This window comes from Clinocottus analis, unplaced genomic scaffold (assembly GCF_023055335.1).
Source record: "Clinocottus analis isolate CAN_PGR_092001 unplaced genomic scaffold, fCliAna1.0.p SCAF_33, whole genome shotgun sequence".
NCBI lineage: Eukaryota > Metazoa > Chordata > Actinopteri > Perciformes > Cottidae > Clinocottus > Clinocottus analis.
Genome location: NW_027176076.1, coordinates 535,354 through 555,635, shown reverse-complemented (window position 1 = coordinate 555,635; position 20,282 = coordinate 535,354). Strand labels below are relative to the sequence as shown.

General features: G+C 37.3%; 2 protein-coding genes across 3 annotated transcripts; both read left to right on the top strand.

Moving 5' to 3' along the window:
• Positions 1–315: 315 nt before the first annotated feature.
• On the top strand, positions 316–2,522 carry rerglb (RERG/RAS-like b). Its single transcript, XM_068595972.1, is given in 6 exon segments — positions 316–323; positions 812–858; positions 861–913; positions 1,411–1,547; positions 2,302–2,370; positions 2,372–2,522. Coding segments are annotated over 6 exon segments (465 nt in total).
• A 1,292-nt stretch (positions 2,523–3,814) lies between these two features.
• Positions 3,815–20,027, top strand: stk33 (serine/threonine kinase 33). 2 transcript variants are annotated; one of them, XM_068596061.1, is made up of 14 exons: positions 3,815–4,028; positions 9,194–9,310; positions 9,870–9,983; positions 10,123–10,227; positions 10,416–10,554; positions 13,424–13,509; positions 14,126–14,213; positions 15,762–15,837; positions 15,933–16,045; positions 16,225–16,310; positions 16,397–16,469; positions 16,956–17,113; positions 17,613–17,696; positions 18,049–20,027. In XM_068596061.1, exons 2-14 carry the CDS (start codon positions 9,194–9,196, stop codon positions 18,214–18,216), a joined length of 1,407 nt encoding a protein of 468 aa, XP_068452162.1. In that variant the 5' UTR covers positions 3,815–4,028; the 3' UTR covers positions 18,217–20,027. The 2 variants fall into 2 exon arrangements, with proteins under 2 accessions (XP_068452162.1, XP_068452163.1); XM_068596062.1 differs by lacking the exons at positions 3,815–4,028; positions 9,194–9,310 and having other exon boundaries at positions 9,877–9,983; positions 10,106–10,227.
• Positions 20,028–20,282: the final 255 nt, after the last annotated feature.

Here is a 20,282-nt window from a genome sequence, read left to right as displayed (position 1 = left end):
ATTTTCTTATTGTTTTCCAACTGACATCTTAATAATCATAAGTAACAGGAAACGTCATTTACAGCGCCACAGCGCCATACTTTCTTGAAATTGTAACATAATTTGTTTTTCTTGATCAGCAATATATTACAAATACTATTTTTGATATATCCCACAACCCAATAAAAATGTGTTGTGTTAAAAATATTTAAATAATTGAAATGTACTTTATCATTGCATTTTTTGCATGAGCAACATGCAAACCTTTGATAAAGTCTCTGAACAAATGCCAGATTATAAATATATGTCTGTTTGTTACTCTCATATTCCCCTAAGATGTCCTGGTGAGATTCCTCACTAAACATGTTACGGGAGAGTAATGCCACAGATTTTTTTTTTTTTTTTTTTAAAGACACGTCATATACTGCTCTCATTGGTTTCAATGTGTTCTGTTGTCCTCACACTTATTATGTTAATTGATCTAAGGTGAGTCAACAAAACCTTCTTTTCAGCCTGTGTCATATGTTTGAAATCAGTGATATGCACATTTTACCATCGCTAAGTGTTTATCTTGCAGGCTGGATGATTGTAGCATTACAAACATCTTCACTTCTGCTTTAAATTAATTGGTTTGTTTTCCACCTAAAAGCAATCATGCACCACAGTGATTAAAGTAATCATTGTTCCATAGTTTGACTAAACTGGCACCATGCTGGGTTAATTTGCTCTCATAAGAGAGCTTTGTGCATTTGCATTCTCTGCGTGTAACTCTCCACTTGTATTAATGCTCATTGGTTAACAATTGATTATTAGCATATCCTATTTTTTATAGCAAACATATTCATACTTCTTTCTTTGCGGATTCATTATACCATGAAAGATGTCCATTGGTGGCAAACACTTCAACTTGATTATATTTGATCTATGTTCACAGGCAGAAAAAACATGTTTTAATCATAAAATGATATGTGATATTAGTTTAGATTATGAATTGTTATTTGCTTCTGTATCATACAAAATAAACCAAACGTTACCGATTTATGTTTTGGTTTTTGGTTTTCATAATAGTAGTCTGTAGTAATCACTCAGCCTTTAAAGGTTTATATTTGCAACTATACTACAACAAAAGAATATGTTTACTATACATAGCTTTCTTTACCACCAAGGTCTTTACTTTTATTGGCTCCAAAATGCCAGCGTCTCATATAAAAGTATCTTAGAACTCTGTTGCCATACTGAGCTGCAGTTAATTGACTCTCTTTTGGCACTGTTCTTTTTTATCTTAGCAACTGCTTTATCATGTTTTTCATAGCTTTCTGCAGTAGGTTTGAGAAGAAGCATCTTACGTTAAAATATTTTCATGGCTTCTGTAGTCAGATCAGTTAATGTGCTGCATGCATTTGATCTCCATGTCCACTTTTGCTGTGTCAGAGTGGAGGCAGCAGGTGTAACCTGTGGGAGCATGTGAACAGGCCAGATGGATGTGTGGTGCTGCACACCGTCACTGACCGACTGTCCTTCCTCCGTGCCACAAGCATCCTGCTGCAGATCAAAGAGAGTAGTAAGGGGTGATTGACCATATAGTCTGCTGGGACTGAAGCCGGGCTGAGGGATTTACTTTAATGAGTCCCATTCCTGTGTCTCCCTATCGGAGTGAGGATCAACGCGGTATGTTGCGAAATAAGAATTGCATTCCAATAAGCTGTATAGGATGAGCATAAGTATCCCTGTATGCGGTACAGTTTGACTCTGTTAATAAACAGAATCTATATGCACACTAGGTTGAGGACATTTCGAATTTGGATTCATACTAATAACCCCGGAGCGCCTTCAAGTTGAATAAGTTAAAAAAATAATAAACATTGCTGCAGATGAACCAGAATTGACCAACATGTAATAACACATATTTAGTCCCTTTACAGACATGACATCAACCAAAAAAAAAGAAGAATGGAAGATTAAGATTAAGGAAAGGATATCATTCACAACACTAAATTGCTAAATCCTAATTCACCATGAAGATTGACGTACTTCTGGAAGCAATGTAGAGCATGAAAAGCCATAAAAATGTAAAATATTATTGCTAATAGATTTATGGATACAACATTGGGTTTATGTTTAGATTACTACAGCAGCTTAATACTCCTAAAATCTTCTGGACACAACATAGAAAGCAGTTTTTAGTTTCTGAACTTCTAATACCTTATGCTGTTGTTTGGTCAGTTTCCACTTGGGCATGAAATGAATCTGTTCTCCCTTCACCACCTAGTTCACAGGTTGTTGTATAACTTGGCTTTAATGGCAGATTGGTGGACTTTCCAGGTACCGATCCCTGGCTCAGGATAATACGACCACTTCAGGAAGTGTCTGTAGCGAGAGCTACTTTGAGATCTAACTTCTTCGCAAAACTGATTCGTCATGTGATGGAGAACTTGAAGTACCTTGCAGACCGCAGACGATACAATGACTCCAAGTCCACAGCCAAACTCATCAATAATGTCTCTGGTAAAGGCGGAAGTCTGGCCGATGGTGGAAACCAGTGATCATAATATCTTGCACTAAACATACGTTTTGTCTGGATGCTTCAGGCACGTTATTTCGCTCAACAAAGATAAAAGCATAATATATTTGCATTTTAAAAGACTAGTTTTACTGAAATTTAATGACATCTCACATTTTGAAACCAATGATATGTAATTCCAACTTTCAACTTTGTTTTTGATCCCTCAGAACAATTGATTTTACAGTTAGGCAAATTACAATACATGAAAGAATAGAGACATACAGTATAGTAAGGGGGAGGAGAGGCTTAGTGAAAGTCCAACAAATTATTGATTTGACGATTTTCGTTTGATAATATAATAGCTAGCAGGTGGTTTGCTCAAATTAATAAGGAAGCAACTTTTTTTTTCTTTCTCAGGAAGTTGTCTCAGCAGCAGTCTTATAAATACACAGTTTTGCAGTTAGTAGCTGAATTACAGTATGCAACATGTCTTGCGTCTTAACGTAGAGGAAGTCTGAAAGCTGTATCCAGCAGACCCCCTAAAGAACAGATGCTATAAGTAAACCTAATTAAAATATGGTTTAGGTGCAGTTAAACGTCATACGAAGATTACAATTCAGGCAGCCCTAATAAGATTTAATGTTAAGATTTAGAGAGCCCACCTTCCTGTAATCCTCTTTAAATTGCATGCAGAAAGCTAAATTCCAACCTAAACAGAGCTGAACTAAATCAGTTAAACTGTTTTTTTCACGAGGATAATCAAAAACATTAAAGCAGCAATATACTTTTCGGATAAATTATTGTTAACAAAGACATTAAAGTTTTGCGTATAAACAGTGCAGTAGGTCTGCTGTTACAATACATTTGATTCTATGGTTCTTGTGCAGAAATTAATTTATCTTAGACCATGAATGTAAATAAGGTCAACATCAAGGTAAACTTGTGTGTCCCAATTAGGAACATTCTACTGGTCAAGGTGCAGAAGCACATCAAATGTCTGTGCACATGTAGTAGCTATGTTTTGGTAAATTATCTCACGGCACACAGTAACAGAAAAGAGTTGCTCCCATAGTGGCCTTACTCAGACAAATACATGTTCATGTAATTCATGATGCAATCTGGTAATCTTCCCAGTTGATGAAGCACAAAACACTTAAATGTTTTGACTCTCAAATGTTATCTTTATCTGAACAGATTCCAGTTCCGTCCACTAGATGGAGACTACGGACCAACAGAAACCCAGGGTGCCAGAAAGGAAACAGGTTCCCATTCGTAAAAAAGAGAATTTATGGTTAGTGTGCACGTTGTAAATTCAGTGGAAGTCCAGTCGTGGTCACGTTTCGCCTCAAAGTCAGTTCTGCGTCACATTGGTCGACACGCTCGAGCCACAAGGGGCGCTGCCAGCCCCTGAACTGTGAGATGCTCTGTTCATACGTTAGTGGGCGTTTGTCTCTCTTCGCTTTCCGTAGTCACTCACTGAGAAAGTTTAACTCGCTACGTGTTTGTGAAGAACAACCTGCTGCAGTGACATGATCTCGTTCAAGAGGTAAGAAGACTTCGTTCAATCGTCTCACGTGAGATATCACTATGATACCGGGGTGAAGTTACGAGTGTTTCATTTTTTTTCGATGGTCTCGCCCGTCAGCTTTTGCAACTTCATGTTTCGTTGCCTTGACAACGCGTACCATTGGGGGCGACGGGGACGTAAAGTTTCCTGCTCTATTATGTTTGAAAAAGAGCACCATGAATTGATTGTGCTCTAACTGTACAAGATGCTCAGTGGAACAGTAGCCGTACACCAATTGCGTCTTTCTGTTTGATGTCTGACTAATAATAACCCGTTAATTAAGGAGCCGTACCCCCGTTAGCGTCACATAGGGGGAAGTGAGCCCTGAGTTCGGAGCTGAAGGCTCTTCTGAATTTAACCGGAAGTGAAGTTAACCGTGAATCAACGTTGATTGCAAAGATGTCTCCATTAAGAGCAGAGGTGATCAAATAGGGGGACTCGTACCATGGGTAGAGTACCCCTGCCACGCCTTGAGATTTACAAAATATATATTTCAAATTAAAATGAATTGAAAAATCCTTTAAAAATTGTTATTTAATAAACATTCAATAATATAAGTTCTTAAACTGAATTGTATACCTTCTATAATAAATCAGACACTGAGCGCTGTGTTCTACAAAGTTTTTCCAACCAAAAATGCTTTGCGCTGGTTAGGAGGTACTAGGAGGAAAATATTCCACATGGGCTACATCACTGGAAAAAGGTTCAAAACCACTGATTTAGAGTATTTCAGAGCACTGGAAAGCCTTCATCAATTCATATAAGGTTAGGATAACTAAGCAAATTAGTTATTAAGTGATATGAAGTTACTGCTAGTGTAGCAGGAACAGTCAATGTTGATTATGTCAGTATGTTTAAACGCTTCAAGCATTTGTACACTGTGTAACATTAATAGTTACCCCAATTTAAAAAGTACTAACTTTGATTTTTCAGTTAAAGCCTCAATAGACTTAACAATAGAATGACGCAGAGGGCATCTGTTGTCTTCGCTAACTGGTTAAAACACATTTTTAGTAAAGAGCGGCACCGCCGGTGGACAATGACTGATTTATAAGTGAAGGTGTAACATCTGTGTGTTCTGATATGAATGAGTTCTCTCCGGGTTGTCATTGAAGTGAATTTGATTTGTTCTTGTTTTTGCTCTGGCCTACATTTCTCTAGATTTCTGCCCTCATAGCTTCCCAAGGCTGAGCCCAGCAAGGGCAGAGATTAGCTTTAACCAGGATTAAACCAATGAGGAAATTTGAATTTGTTGGCCCTTATCTCCGAGCAACATGTGGAGTGCTCTGAGCAAATGGCAGAATTTGATCTTTTACTCCCTTTTGGCAAAGCATGTTTTCTTTCCAGCAGACTTGGAGACAGAGGGACTTCTTGCAGCAGCAACATGCATTACTTGTTTGCTGAGTGTAGGAATATCAATTTAAAGAACCTCTTTTTTTGGTCACCCAGTAGTCCATCAGCTGTCTATTATATTTGTTCAAAGCTCTTTAGTAAGTGTTGTATGCTTTAATGACTAAAGGTTGAAAGGTTCTTGGTATATTACATTTAGACCACGAGCCTTGATAATCTCTCTGCATAATATTATAGTCACCTCATAACTTAGTGAAGTAGATGGGCTCTATATTTGCATTCTAAACATGCAATTTCTTGCCTCATCAGGTAATGTAATTCCACGCTTCATTAGGACTGTGAAGTTTATCATTTGTCATCAAAGCCAAGCTGTCAATAAATGATTAAGTTTCACATGAGAAAAATGTAATATTTGGGCTCAAGCAAAACGGATAGGAGTATACATTTTAATTGCAGTAAGTAAGATTCCGTTTTTGTTTGATTTTCAGGCTACATTTTAGCGGCTGCTTGTTACAGCCTGAGGCACCATCATTAGAAGCTGCTTAAGCCTAATTTATTCTGCTATTTATTCCATTAAATAAATCAAAGGCGCTGTACAATAATTGAAATTTGCATTATCTTGATGGTCTGGTTGAGACTGAAAGTGGTAACCGTTTTGACATTGTGGTTTTAGCAGCATACTATATGGCATTTCTTTCTGGGACACACCAGTGCTGATTTTTTAATATTATTATATCCATTATTTTACCAGATAATTAGACTTACAAATGGCATTAGGGCTTCAAATAATGATTATTTCCATCAATGATTATTGCATCGATTATTTTTATGATTAATCACTTAAACTTTGTCCGGAAAAAAAAAGTGATACACGTCTATATTTTTCGATCTTGTTCGAACACTATGGATTCAGTGGACTGTTATTGCCAAAAAGTAAAATATTCTCATACATTTTGTTATTGTCGATAAATGACTGGAACAATTTAGTAACAGTCACTTCACTCAAATGAGCACATGACTAAAGTCAGTAAATTGGTTTTTGGTACACACATCACACAATAATTACAATTTTACTGAATTGACAGAAAAAGGAGGATATTTAAGCAAATGTCACAAAGATTTTAGTGACCTAATGGGCACTACAGATGGGAAAAGCTGTTCATGAAACAAGATGTTTTGACCTACAAGGCAGGAAATCATTGATTTATTTTATGTAAATTACATTATTGATAAATCAATAAATACTTTCAGCATCATCAGCATCACTTGTGATGTGCTATGGCATAGATACCCCTTCCTATATGTGATAGCCCTTAACACTGGTTGATGAGCAGCAGTATTACTGTATTGCTATACAACATTGTCAGGATTGTGTTAGTTCTGTTCAACAGTCTTATAGTGCGTGATGAAAAGAACACTGCCAGTAGCTGTCTTATTTTCATTAACGTTGGGCGAAAGAGTTAATAAAAGACAAGCAGGTTTAAGGGAAGAAAAGTTACACAAGATCAGAGTCATCCATTGTATGTGCTCGCTTTGTTCCAAAGTGACGTTGATTTTGTGCACTAAGTTCCTCGACAGTATCCCATGCACTCTCAGTCATTAGGCACTACATATATTTGTTCACTCAGTACTCAGTCGTGTAAATAAACACAAATTGCTGTCTGACAGAATGATGGAGAGATGAGGCAAGTATGGGCTTGACTTGTGATGAACCGCCCGCTCTAATTACTTCCTGTTGAAACTGGAGATGAGGCAAACTCAATGTAAAAGGTAAATGGACCACAGCCTTTGTTTCCTTTGGGTTGGGCTGTGTTCGGACTTATCTTTCAGTGTGTCTGTGTGTGAACAAAGACCATTATTTTTTTTTACATTAAGTTGAACTGTCTACTATTATTTAATTATTACTTGACATCGTTAATACTTATGTTTTCATTCTTGGTTTAATCCCCCATCTATGTGTAGAGAAGGAAAAACAGATCCATGCACAGAATACTGTAATTTAATCAAGTGAACAAAAAGAAAAGAAAAAAAAGCTGTCTAGACTTGGTCTTTCAAGGATGTTTTTGAAATGTCACTTTAGTGATGTACCAGGTGCCTGGCACAATCATTTTGGCTTAATGGAAGGTATTTTCGTTGAACTACTGCTGAGCGATTTTTTTTTCCCAGCAATTTGGTCATGCAACAAACACAATTGGTCAAGTTGCAAGCCGGGAAAGGAGCTTGTCCTTGTCACTACATTAGCAATTTCTTGAGTGTTTGGGTCAGCTTCACTGAGATTGCTGGGATTTGTAAGAAGTAGCAGGAACCTCCTGTCTGTTACAGTCTGCCCTCTTGGTGAAGTTCCTTACTAATAGGGGGAAAATAGCTTTTCTGAGTTACATTTACAATTTTCAAGATTTTAACTTGACTGTAGTGGCAGAGATACTGTGTATCAGTATTGATCAGGGTTCAAATGCAATAATTCATGGGTGTGTTTGGACGCCAAGTCTGATCTTTGCTGAGTTAGTTTTCTCCTCCTTGCCCTTGAAGTCCTCTGTTTGTGTTTGGGTGTAAGCTGCAGAGTAAACATTTGAAGTCATTAAGTTAGAAAAAATGTTGTGGGTGAAAGGGAAGCCTGGGTCGGCCTGCTGAGCCTGGTGCCACCGCAACCAGACCCAGAATAAGGGGCAGAAAATGAATAGATGGATGGAAGTTAAAAAATAAGTGACATGGGGTAATGTTCGTGTTTTGATCTGAGGAGTTAGAAACACATGTCCAGAAATTGCAGATAGACAACCCAAAGCTTAAAGCAATTCAAAACCGGTGTGTGTACGTGGCCCTTTTTAAGATCAGGCTTTTTACTCTGACCTGACACTGATATCCAATTTCCTTTGCATCTTGGAACCGGGGCGAAGGACCAGACACCTCTGTCTTGGAGGCACATGAGGTGCACAGGACCCTTCTGCAGTCAATTCAAACCCCCAGTGATACACACATCATCACATGCCTCTGTTTTCCACAAATGAGCTTTGATTGAGGTGATTGGAATTTCCAGAGCCTGTCACAATCGTTTTGATTGGAAAATAGACAGGAGATAATGGGAGAGACAGGCCTGTTATGAGAGCCCTGTCAGGGCTAAAATAATGCATCAGAGTGAAGAGGTTAAAGACACCGCTTCCTTGTTAATAATTAATTGCTGTGCATGTGGTGGATCCACTTCATAGCTCCCAGTCATCACTTGATAATTGCTTTACATTTAATTTGGCTTTAGAGACTGTTTCTCAAGCTGGGTAAATTGTGCTTAAAGTTAATATGGGCTTGGACTGAGACTGGTTAGAATATGTTAAGTAAAGAATCAGGGATTCTGTACACTTATTCTTGAAGTTCAGATGTCTTGAAATAACTTCATGAGCTATCTTTAAAACAATGTCTTCAATACTAGTAAAATAAGCTTGTATTGCTGATATTAAAGAACTTTTGTGACAGTAGTCGGTAATATATTTGAGGTAATACTGACAAATTGGAAAAATACTGTATATTATAACTGTTAATCACTAATTAATACAAAATTTTCGTTATATTTGGGGCACCACAACAATATTCACAAATGTGTTTTGGTCTTTAATAATCACAAGATTTAAAAAAAAATCCCTCTCGATGACTGCATGCATGGAGAGTTATTTCTGTTCGAATAACTAATGGAGTTGTCAAAGAAATATGGATTATTTGAACACAACTTCTTGATGTTTTTTGATGGACAGAAATTTACCAGAAATTTCAGAGGGATAATGACTGCTCTCTTCTTCCATCTCTAGATGACACACATCTTTGTTAGAAGATTAGGCATTAACACGGTGTCCATGCAACCTAGCAGGCACACACTGGAGAGGAATGTGCCTTTTATACGCCTGGAGAATGATGCTGACCTGAGGGTAGGCAAGCTTCTTTACATGCACGATTCCACTGCAGTCAGGTGTTATAAGAGGGGGGAGAGAGGAGCGGCGGGGGGGGGGGCAACACAGAAATTGCACAGACTCACTAGTGACCTTTATGGTACACTCTTTTCTGTACCAGAAGAGGATCAAACTTCACTTTGCGGCTATATAGCCCCCCGTCTTTGGGGAATTTGACTGCTCCCTTTGCCAAATCCTAAAGCAGCCAGTGCTCAGCCTTGCATGCACACAGATAATGATCAAGTTAATTAGACCTGAGATTGAACGAACTGCAGCAGCAACTTAATCATTTGTAACTTGATTAGAAATACTATATTCTGCACCCCCAGAGACCTGAAAATGTGCCGTTTTTTTCGAAGAGCTTGAAATTAGGATGTACTTTGGAATTCAGGTCTTGAGTTAAGACATAATGTTTTTGTAATCCAAAACAGAGTTATTCTAAAGTCTCAAACACAAGGGACATCCACTCCTTTCTCTGACTGACAGGGAAAGGGTGTATATTACAAATGCATTAATGTTCTCTTCCTTATCTCCATAGGAAATATATACATTTGGAAGGAAATTGGGTCAAGGTGGCTATGGAGTTGTTTATGAAGCCACCCATATTGCGACACAGACAAAATGGGCTATTAAGGAGGTTTCCAGACCAGAGGTAAGTGCATTTGGCATTCCTCTGAAAGGCCTTTTTTTACTGTAATTAAAAAGTTGCAGCAATAAGAGACTTTAATGCTTTGAGAAAAACAATTTGCCACAAGCAGACTGAAACTCGATCAGTTGTGATTTCACTTCAGGCAGGAAATTCGAAAGTCAAGATGGTGGACCAGGAAATAAACATTCTCAAACAAGTGAATCATGCTCATATAATACATCTCCATGAAGTGTATCACACGGCTACGGTGAGCAATGCTAACCTTTCACTAACACACTCATAGTAAGCCTAATTGAGAAGTTGGATTACGTGTAATTCATGTCATTAGATATATTATGTAACATTTCATAATCTATTACTATGCCGGAATTAATATTATTTATAAGCACCTAAATTGAGTATTGGTTCAGATGCATTTTCTCTGTTTGTTGCTAGAGAACTTATTTGGTTACTGAGCTGTGCGTTGGAGGTGAACTGAAGCAGCTGTTACAGCGGAAAAAGTTCCTTACAGAGGACGAGACGAGGCATATCATCTGTAGCTTAGCTGACGCCGTTGTCTACCTTCACAAAAGAGGTAATGTCATTCTACAGATGACCATTTTGATAGTGTTAGAAATGATATTTTATCGTGAGCTGAAGCTCAAGTTTTTGATGACTTTTGATGACTGAAGTCTTCACCTTGCTCCTTGCTAAATCACTGATTGGGGTGTTTGCAGCTGTGACAACAATGCTGTTCAGTTGCTTCATATTCACACAGCTGTGTATCAAGAGGAAGAGTGTGTTGTCTGTTAACTGGAAGATCAGAGTTTGATCCCTGGCTCTAGCTCTATGTTGCCAAAAAGATTTTTTTTTAAAACATGGAGGAATTTTAATTATGCTGGAAGGAAAAAGGAATGATAGCACATAGAAAGCCACCATTGCTATAATGCGCTCATGAATTTCCAAACTCTGGGGACATAGACCTTCAACGTAAATCACTATTAACATGATCAACCTACTGGTTCATGGACTGTCTGTCCAAGGATTAATACTTTTATTCATATAAATAATTACATTTTCATACTTGCTAATAACCAAACCTGCTTCTCCCAGAGCCCAACATCTTGCCTTTATGGGTTTCTGTCATTATAGAAGTGTTATTATAATTATTTCAAAATGCTGATTCCCTTCTTTTCATAAAAATCTGTAGTTAGTGGTAATTTAGGACATTGCTTGGCAATGAGGCATTGTTACATGAGGCAAATTACTAATTTATAACAAGCCAGGGAGCAATACTGATTAATAGGTGTGTTTTTACATGGAAAGTCCCTCTGTGCTGGATTCCCTCACCTCTACGGAAACTAATAATACTAATGAATAAGAGCTGGTTTAAACTTGGTAGCCAAAACCCTTATGTCAAATATTTAAAAATGGAGGTATCCATTACAATATCCATTCTTAAATATTAGAGAAATTATTTGTGCAAAAATTGCATCTCTTTATAAGTAAAAATAAATTATTGACTGAACATCAGCATGGATTTAGGAAAAATAGAACTACTATGCATGCATTAATGGAGATGGAAGGAATAACAAAGGCAATTGAAAATGACGAGTATTTTATTGATATTTACATTGACCTCCAGAACGCTTTTGATACAATAGATCACAGTAATTTATTAAAGGAAATTTGAGAAGTATGGGATAAGAGGGATGCCTCACTCTTGGTTAAAAAGCTACTTAGAAAATAAACAGCAGTGTGTACAAGTTAATGACATGGTGTCAGGGTTTAGGAAGGTCAGTACCACCGGGATCAGTGATTGGTCCAATCTTTTTTATATGTTACATTAACAATATTTGTAATGTTACTGAATTATTAAAATGTGTCATTTTTGCTGATGATTCAAATTTATTTTGTTTAGGAAAACAACTGAAGGACCTTTTGTTTGTTATTGAAAAGGAGCTAGAAATAAGCAAATCTTGGTTCGATGTTAATATATTATTTCTTAATATCAAGAAAAGAAAATTCATGGTTTTTGAAAAAAACAATTAAAATTCTGTGATGATGAAATTGAAAGAGTGTTTGAGACTCAGGGTCATTATCGATCATAAAAAACGTGGAGACAACATATTGATTATATAAATGGTATGTATTTCTAATGTAGGAGTATGGAACAACGCTAAACTGCATGTGAGAATAGTAAACTTATTTTTGATATTCAAAAGGATTATTTTTAAAACAATATTTAAGAGTTCCAGGTGTGAATAAAATATGGAAGATGTATATATATATATATATATATATATATATATATATATATATATATATATATATATATATATATATATATATATATATATATATATATATACATATTCTTTATTTCAAATGAATTATTTGATTTAAATGATAATAATTTAGGATAGGAAAATATGAACATGTTTTGCTTCTACCTATACCTTTTCAGTCTCTGTTTTTGTATATTATGTAGAATAATATTGTATTTTATTACATTGATTGACTGAATAAAACACACAAACAAATGAATTTGCTGATTTTGGACCTTTACCTCGGCTTGGATGTGATTTGAGCTTTAATGCTAACACAAGATGGTACATTTGTCATGTAACGACAATGCAAATGCAATTATTTATAATTTTAGTGAGTGAGGGAAGATTAATACACCAAAAATGATGTTATAGTTGGTGAAACAGTATTTCCTTAAAAAATTAAAATAAATGTAGAACTGGAGTATTTTTAGAATATGTTATGGTAACATTACAGTATATGCACTTTATTAAATAAAGACATTTCTGAATATGAAATTGACAGCAAGCCGTCAAAAAAACATTGAACAAAACATAATTTAAATGGATAAGGGGGAGAAAAGAGAACATTTTCAGGTGTTTGTTTTGTGCACACCAGTTGGTCTAACATACCTTTCACACCCCATCAACACTGTTGCGTTTTATAATTGGTTGCTTCAAACAGTGCAGTGAAGAGGACTGCCCAGGGCAAATTGTATTTTTTCTCCAGCCTTCTCTCATTCCACCAAGTTTTGTTAACGAGGTCGTTCAGTCTGCCCGACTGTAAGCAAGGTGAACCGATCACTGTGACCATGTGTGCAAAACTTTGTTTATTTTGGTGAACGACATTAGCGAATCATATTACCCTCTGATCACAGACTACATTAATTTTTTTCTTCAGAGCTATGGTTGTCATTGATGATATACCTATGAATTCTTTTGGTATTTTAATTGATAAAATTGGCAACACAGGGACACTACAAGCTGCAAAGTTGTGTGATACTACTACCCAGTGGTTTCATTGCTGTTAGCAAACCTCTTGGATTTGTTGTTTTTCTAAGAACATTGATATCAATATTGATAACTACACATATATCCATGTTAAAACTGTATTCAAGCCCATTTTTTTGTAAAACCTTTCCCCCTCCCATTTTACAGACATAGTGCATCGGGACTTGAAACTTGAGAACATTCTTTTGAAGAATGCTCTCGATGAGGATGATAATGGCAGAATTAATATCAAGGTAAGATGCTGACTCAAACTGGGGAACCTTCCCTAACTCCTTCTTATCCATTCTCTGAGTATTAAACTCTGATGGACATTATTTATTTGCTAACTACCACCTCTGGCTTCAAATACTATCTCGTTATGACCAACTCCCTCCGGTCTCCCTTTATAGTATACCTTTACAAAGAGACTCAACTGTGTCTTTACCAGCTGAGCACAGTGGGTTGTGTGCACTGTCAATGAGCAAGTCAAAGCAGATTTCTGGTGGGCGAGCTAAAACAAGGCGAGACCATCCCACATCCCTGTCTCTGGTTTTCTCTTTGTCTCACACAACATACATAACTACTAACATACTGTCCATGTTGTGGTGGCACACCATGAATTTCATAAATTTGACATCCGTTAGTGTTCTTTCCGGGATTTTTTTGGCTTTTCTAATAATGTCATATCCCTTCGCAAATATGTGGTCTTGTACAGCTTTAACAGCTACGTTGCTATTCATGTCAATCAACAAGGATGCTCAAGCTGCAGCAAAAACACCTTTTAACAGAGAATTGAATATGAGTTATGTCAGCACATCTAAATCATGTTTATCTGTATTACCTTTTTCTTAAGTGCTTTTCTTTACCTAGGTGACAGACTTTGGATTATCGGTGAAGACAAGTGGTGTAGGGTTCGAGAACATAATGACGGACACCTGTGGGACTCTTATCTATATGGGTATGTCACTTATATCTCCTTCAACATGCGAATGGTAAACAGGAATGGAGTTCTAAGTTTGAATTTTGTGGTGTCGCATTTTTGGCTTCTGCCACAATATCTTTTTGGTTCTAACACTGAGGTGTGCTAAAGTTGGACATTTTTATATTTCATACAAAGTGCTTTTGTAAGAAGTGAGTGTAATTATATTTTTGTATGTGGAATGTATCAGGTATATTTTATATCAAAAGGTACCCTGCCTTTTTAAATTTTTTATTTTTTTTTGCAAATAGTAGCGTGATGGAGAAATGTTTTTTTCTGATCAGGTCCCTGTTTTATGTGCAACTTGAGCTCCACTAGCAAGCCCACATTACTGCCGATTGAAGAGTGTACTATAAATGTGTAGTGCATGCAGGGTACACTATGACATCACTTGGTTTCATGCTATTCCACTTACAGTCAACTGGTTGCGGGGAAAGTGCTACATTTCTTTACAATGTTCTTTAAAGGCAGAAATCAAAGTCCCCTTCCCCATTTCTGACCCCCGTACTCTCGGTGCCCTTGCTCTAACCACACCCATCTTTGAACTCTACCTCCATTCAAATCTCAAATACACACACGTAAGGTCACAGTGACAAAATCTGTCCACCAACAGACAAACCAGCCCACTGTCATTCCCAGGGCATGAATACCTCCGCTCTAATACAGCAGAAGGTACCCTCAAGTGTCTGTTTGAGACTACAATTCAAACCCATTCTCGTCAGTATTAGACGCTCAGAGCAAGTGCTCAGGGAGTGTGACGATGTAGAATAACGGTGAAAAAAAACAAACGACAATGTGATTGTGTCTTTGTAGTCACAATGTTAAGTTTCACTTTCCAAACGTAATGATTTGAACCCAAACCCAAATCTTGTCCTAAATAAAGCGGAGGTTTTGTTGTTTTCATCCAAGTACTTGTGTTTGAATTCACAACGTTTACCATAAGTTTACTGCGACAGAAGTGGAGCTACATTGTTTGACATGTCACCCGTTGCGTTAGAAAGTGTCGCTGTTGTGACTAGTACGGAAGACTGATTGGCTATTAACAAGTCACACAACAGGTCTCGAAGGCTTTGTGAAGGTTTAAGTATAAAAAAAAGCATTCAACACGTTGGCTAGGCTTTAAGGATACACTCAATGTGTTGTTTGTAAAAACACTAGCTCTGTACATTTATTTGCGTTGAACAGTTGTTGCATTATCTAAATCACAACCCACCTGCAATTTCTTTTTACTCTGTGAAACCTGCATTGTTCTGGCGCGCCGTCCACTTCTTCTCTTCCACCTTTTTGCGTGTGTTGCTACTTTTTTCTGCTCATTACTGCCACCATCTACAGCATTACTTCCCCATCATGTCCTGTGCTTGTGGTGTGCGAGGGTGTTGGCTTGTTAGTGTGCTGATAAACATGGTACTAATAATATGATAGTCAAAATAGTGGTCACAAACTGGTTTAACTAGTAGTTTAAAACCTCTTTGTTTTCATATCTCAGACAAAAAAAGGCAAACATTTGTGTATGCGTGTCATTTTCAGCACCTGAAATAATGAGTGGCCGAGGTTACAGCCAGTGGTGTGATGTGTGGAGCATAGGAGTCGTTATGTACATTTTGTAAGTAGACACACAAATACTATATATACATGTATATGTATATTCATATATACATACATACTGTGAATGCGTGTCTGAGTTGTGTGTCCTTATAGGCTGTGTGGGAAGTATCCATTTGTGTCCAAAACAGAGACAAACCTACTTGAGGAGATTATGAACAACGATATCAAATTTACTGAACCCATCTGGGCCACAGTCAGTGATGCAGGTGACATTAATAATACATTAATTATAAATGTAATCCTGCAAAAAAAGAGAAATTGTTTGTGATATTGAGTAAAGTTATTCATGTTTTCATTGACATGTAGTCCAGGATGTTGCAATGCAGTTTTACTGTTGAGATTGTTAATGACAAGCTCACCGATTGGCTTGAGTCTGTCTCGACAGCAAAAAATATTTTGACTTGCCTTTTGAAGGCGGACCCTGCCTACCGCATGTCCGCTAATCAGCTATTAGAAATCCCCTGGATTACAGTAAGGCAATGATTATTCCAGCTGCTTTCATAAAATTCACCAAATGAGTCACACGAGGAGCTCTTATGGGGTGCTTTGTCCAACAGGGTGACACTAATGCGCCTGCTATGCCGTCCAATGTGCTGGAGATGATGCACAACCACCTGGAACAGAAAGAGAGTAAGACAATGATTAAGATTCAACTTAATTAAAATAACTAAATCCAGGTCATGGTAGCTTTAATAATCATGATTGTTCAAGCAATAATATACAACAAGATATTCTAGGATGCCGTATGAATATAATGGAAGAAGTGGAGGCAAAGCAATTTTCTGTAAATTTGTGTGATATTATTATTAGTTTAATTCTGAAACTTAACTGGTAACGTAGCACGACATGCTTTGATTTTTAACCTGCTAAACTGCTACAATTGTGTGTTTGACATGTCCTGAAATGATCTTACATAGGATGGCTGTGCACTACCCAGTAGCATTAGAGACGAAAAAGTTACCAAAAAAGTAACTAGTTGTTCCTCAGTACTCTCTACTGTATGATTATCAAAGGCCTCATATTTACATATTAGAGAGAGGTAGAGAAGGGACGGAGGAGAAAGAAAAAAAAACAAATACACGTGAGGTTGATGTTATTTAAAATCGTCCACTATAGGAACACAGTCTCCAGAGGACTTGTCCCTCACCTCATGTGATGGGAAAGTGGACCCATCCCCGCTCCCTCGAGCAGCTTCAACAGAAACAGATGGCCAAGGCAGGCGCCTTGCTGAAGAAGATGGAAACTTCCGTAAACCCTCCACATCCACCAAACCGGTATGTCTGTTTTGCACATCTCTACAGTTTGACCTCAGATGCCTGTGTATGTTTTTTTTATTGAGGACTTTATTCAGGACCTTAATACGGCTCCCAAATATTTCAAAGATGTCAAGCCAGGACTTATCTATTTAGGTACTGTTAATTCTGCTTACACATTGCTTACCTCATGTAGTAATTATCTTGTTTTTAAATGCAACGATCCTGTTAAGCAGATAATTCAGCACTTACAGCAAAACCTTTTTTTCTAAAGCTGTTAAAGTTTTTGCCTGCGATTCATAATCTTTTTTTTTTTAGAAAGTTACTGCTTTTATCAGTTCATGTCAGTATTGAAGTGGTAATCATGATTGTGATCCTCATTATTTAAGCGACAGGTTTGAAACGAACTTTTCTTGAAAATAAACGACGACACTCTGTAGGTCAGCCCTTAGCTACTATATCAATGGTCAAAGAATCCAGGCATCATTCGCTCTCATTTTGCCTTGTATGTTGGAATCAGACGAAAGAGAGCAGTGGCGTCCTTCAGAGGGACAAGCGAAAAAACGTCTCTAAAACTCCGGGACCGCTTCAACACACCACACAGGTTTGTTGAACCTTTGACAACGGGGCCTTTTTTAGTTCAATTTCAATTTGTTCTTTAATGAATATGTTTTAATAATATTTTCAATCACACTTCACATACACTTGTAGTTTTTCATTTTAAATTTTTTATCTAAATTTAAAATGTTTGTAATTTCAAAGGCAGGCTTTCTAATTGAACTGCCTTTGTGCTCTTATTGCCACACAAACTGCTTTTCATATTCAATGACCACTAGATGGTGCCAGATTGACCTATTACAGAAGATAGTGATGAAGGTATTTCAATGCAGCTGTTTTAAAATGGATGTGATAGTTAATTTTGTAATGTAAGCAGAATATGAATCTTCCTCCTGCAGGCTCATGCCAGGGTGAAGCCCTCCACACAGCTGAGCACAAAGCAGCACAGGCCTCAGGAAAAGAAGGATGTCAGCACAGGACAGAAACCAGCCTGTGAACTCAGTAAGGTAGAAAACCAGAGACCTTCTACCTCCAGTAAAACTAGGACTGCCCTCCGCAAACTCTAAGACCAATACCCCTTCAGGTATAAGACATATTACCTGAGAACGAGTGAGAGAGGACACAAGTTTTTTTCCTCTTGTGTGCTCACTTTCTTTTGCTTGGGCAAAGGAAATGAAGGAACAAGAGAGAAACACATAACTAGAAGGTAAACTTGATGTACACTTTATTTAATATATTTGTGTTTATTTAATGTTATTCTGTGATTTAGCAGTGATGTGAATGAAACAGCCGTGAATGGTGCGACCTTTTTGGTGGAGACCCGAGACTAAGTAGTGACAGCAGTGTCAAATAAATGGGCCTCATATTCAGGTGTGAAAGTAGTACAAGAAGTCCAAGACCACTGCAGCCGAGGGTCCAGCCTCAGTGGTGCATCGTGCCAAAGAGAAGGGCCCAGGTCTGAGGTGTTACCCAGATGAGGCCAAACTGCTAGACAAATGCTTACTGTTGCACTGCCAACTGTATGCCACTCAGTCCAAATGCTGGAGCACATCATGATATCTCTTTATTATATACACTGTTAATGTATTTCTTTTCCATATAGATATGATGAAAGATCTTATGTTAAAAGTGAATGGTCATTTATTACACTGGGAACAACACATTTTTAGCTAGAGGTGTAGCATGTAATAATCTGTTCTTATATTTTCAACATCTAAACAGACATTTTTGTAAAAATGTAATTTTGGATTTGTCAGATGTGTGTGTGTGTGTGTGTGTGTGTGTGTGTGTGTGTGTGTGTGTGTGTGTGTGTGTGTGTGTGTTACTATATACTTAAAAGGTGCCAAATATCAAAGAACATTTTTTTCCTTTTTACAAAATGTGTGTTTTATAATTTAATGTTAAATTCTAAATACTCAAAAAGAGCACAGGACATTTTATTGGAAATCATTTCAACGCCAAAGTGACCTCTCAATTTCAAAACGCCCTATATGCAGTGACTGCATCCACTCGGTGTCAAAACAGAAAAACCGTCACACAGACTAGTTACGCTCCATATGAATGCAGAGGATTGGGACTGAGAGCAGCCACGGGTCTAATCTCGTTTGGAGGCCATGGAAAGCAGTAGGAGCTACTTTAAGGGCACTGCCATTCAAGCACAGGTTTTTCCGCTGTAGAGAGAATAATCCCCAGCATAGATACAACATTAAAGTAGTCAAGCATAACACACAAAGGCTGAATTTCAAATCCACCCATTTGCATCTTGAAGTGAATGAGGGCCAACAATGGAGCCTCTGTGTTTATGCACAGCCTCTGTGCTTTAGTGTGTCAATGTAGGGTGCATTTGTTAAAACCATTTTCAAGAAGTATTTCTACATTGCAGGTAATTGTCTTACAATTGTGGACACAGTTTGTTAGTTACCACATTTGTTCCAGGTGGACAAACTGATCCTGGGTGGTAGTTCTTAACATAGTGAGTAGATATGCAAAACAGTTTTTTGTTTATTTATTTAGAATAAAATAGACGACGGGAATTAACAAATTACATATGAATTATCTTTGATTCAAGCTGCTTGCCAAAAGACTACAAACAATCTTCAACATTATTGACATACTGTCTGCCTTTGGTTTACTCAGACTGGTAGAAACAGCAGATGGAGCTGTAGTAAGTGTCGGAATTCATTTCCTGGAGTTAATCTGACAGGAGAGCGCTATCCTTAAAGTGTACTACCTAGTTTTGTGCATGAAGATGAGTAATTAGAATTGATTGCATGAGACCCGTTAATACTGTGATGTCATGTAACTAGTTGCTAATGGATATGATGTATGGTGATGTCTTCATGGTCCATTCAAACTAAATAAATGGTTAAGAGATGCATATTTTTTGGGTGCTGTATTATTCACAAAATGTGATTTTGTTGGTCGATCATTTGATAAGTAAAAGAACTAAAAGACAACAATAATTTGTCTTTGTTTTCATCAAACATCTTTTCTCTTTAGATTACCACATGGAGGTCTGTTTAGAATAACTTTTTGTCAGAAGTAGGGATGGGATTTCGGCATATGTTCCTCATTGTCTCATGCCAGACTTTTGATTAATTATAGGGAAACACAAAGGGGAAAAAAATCCAAA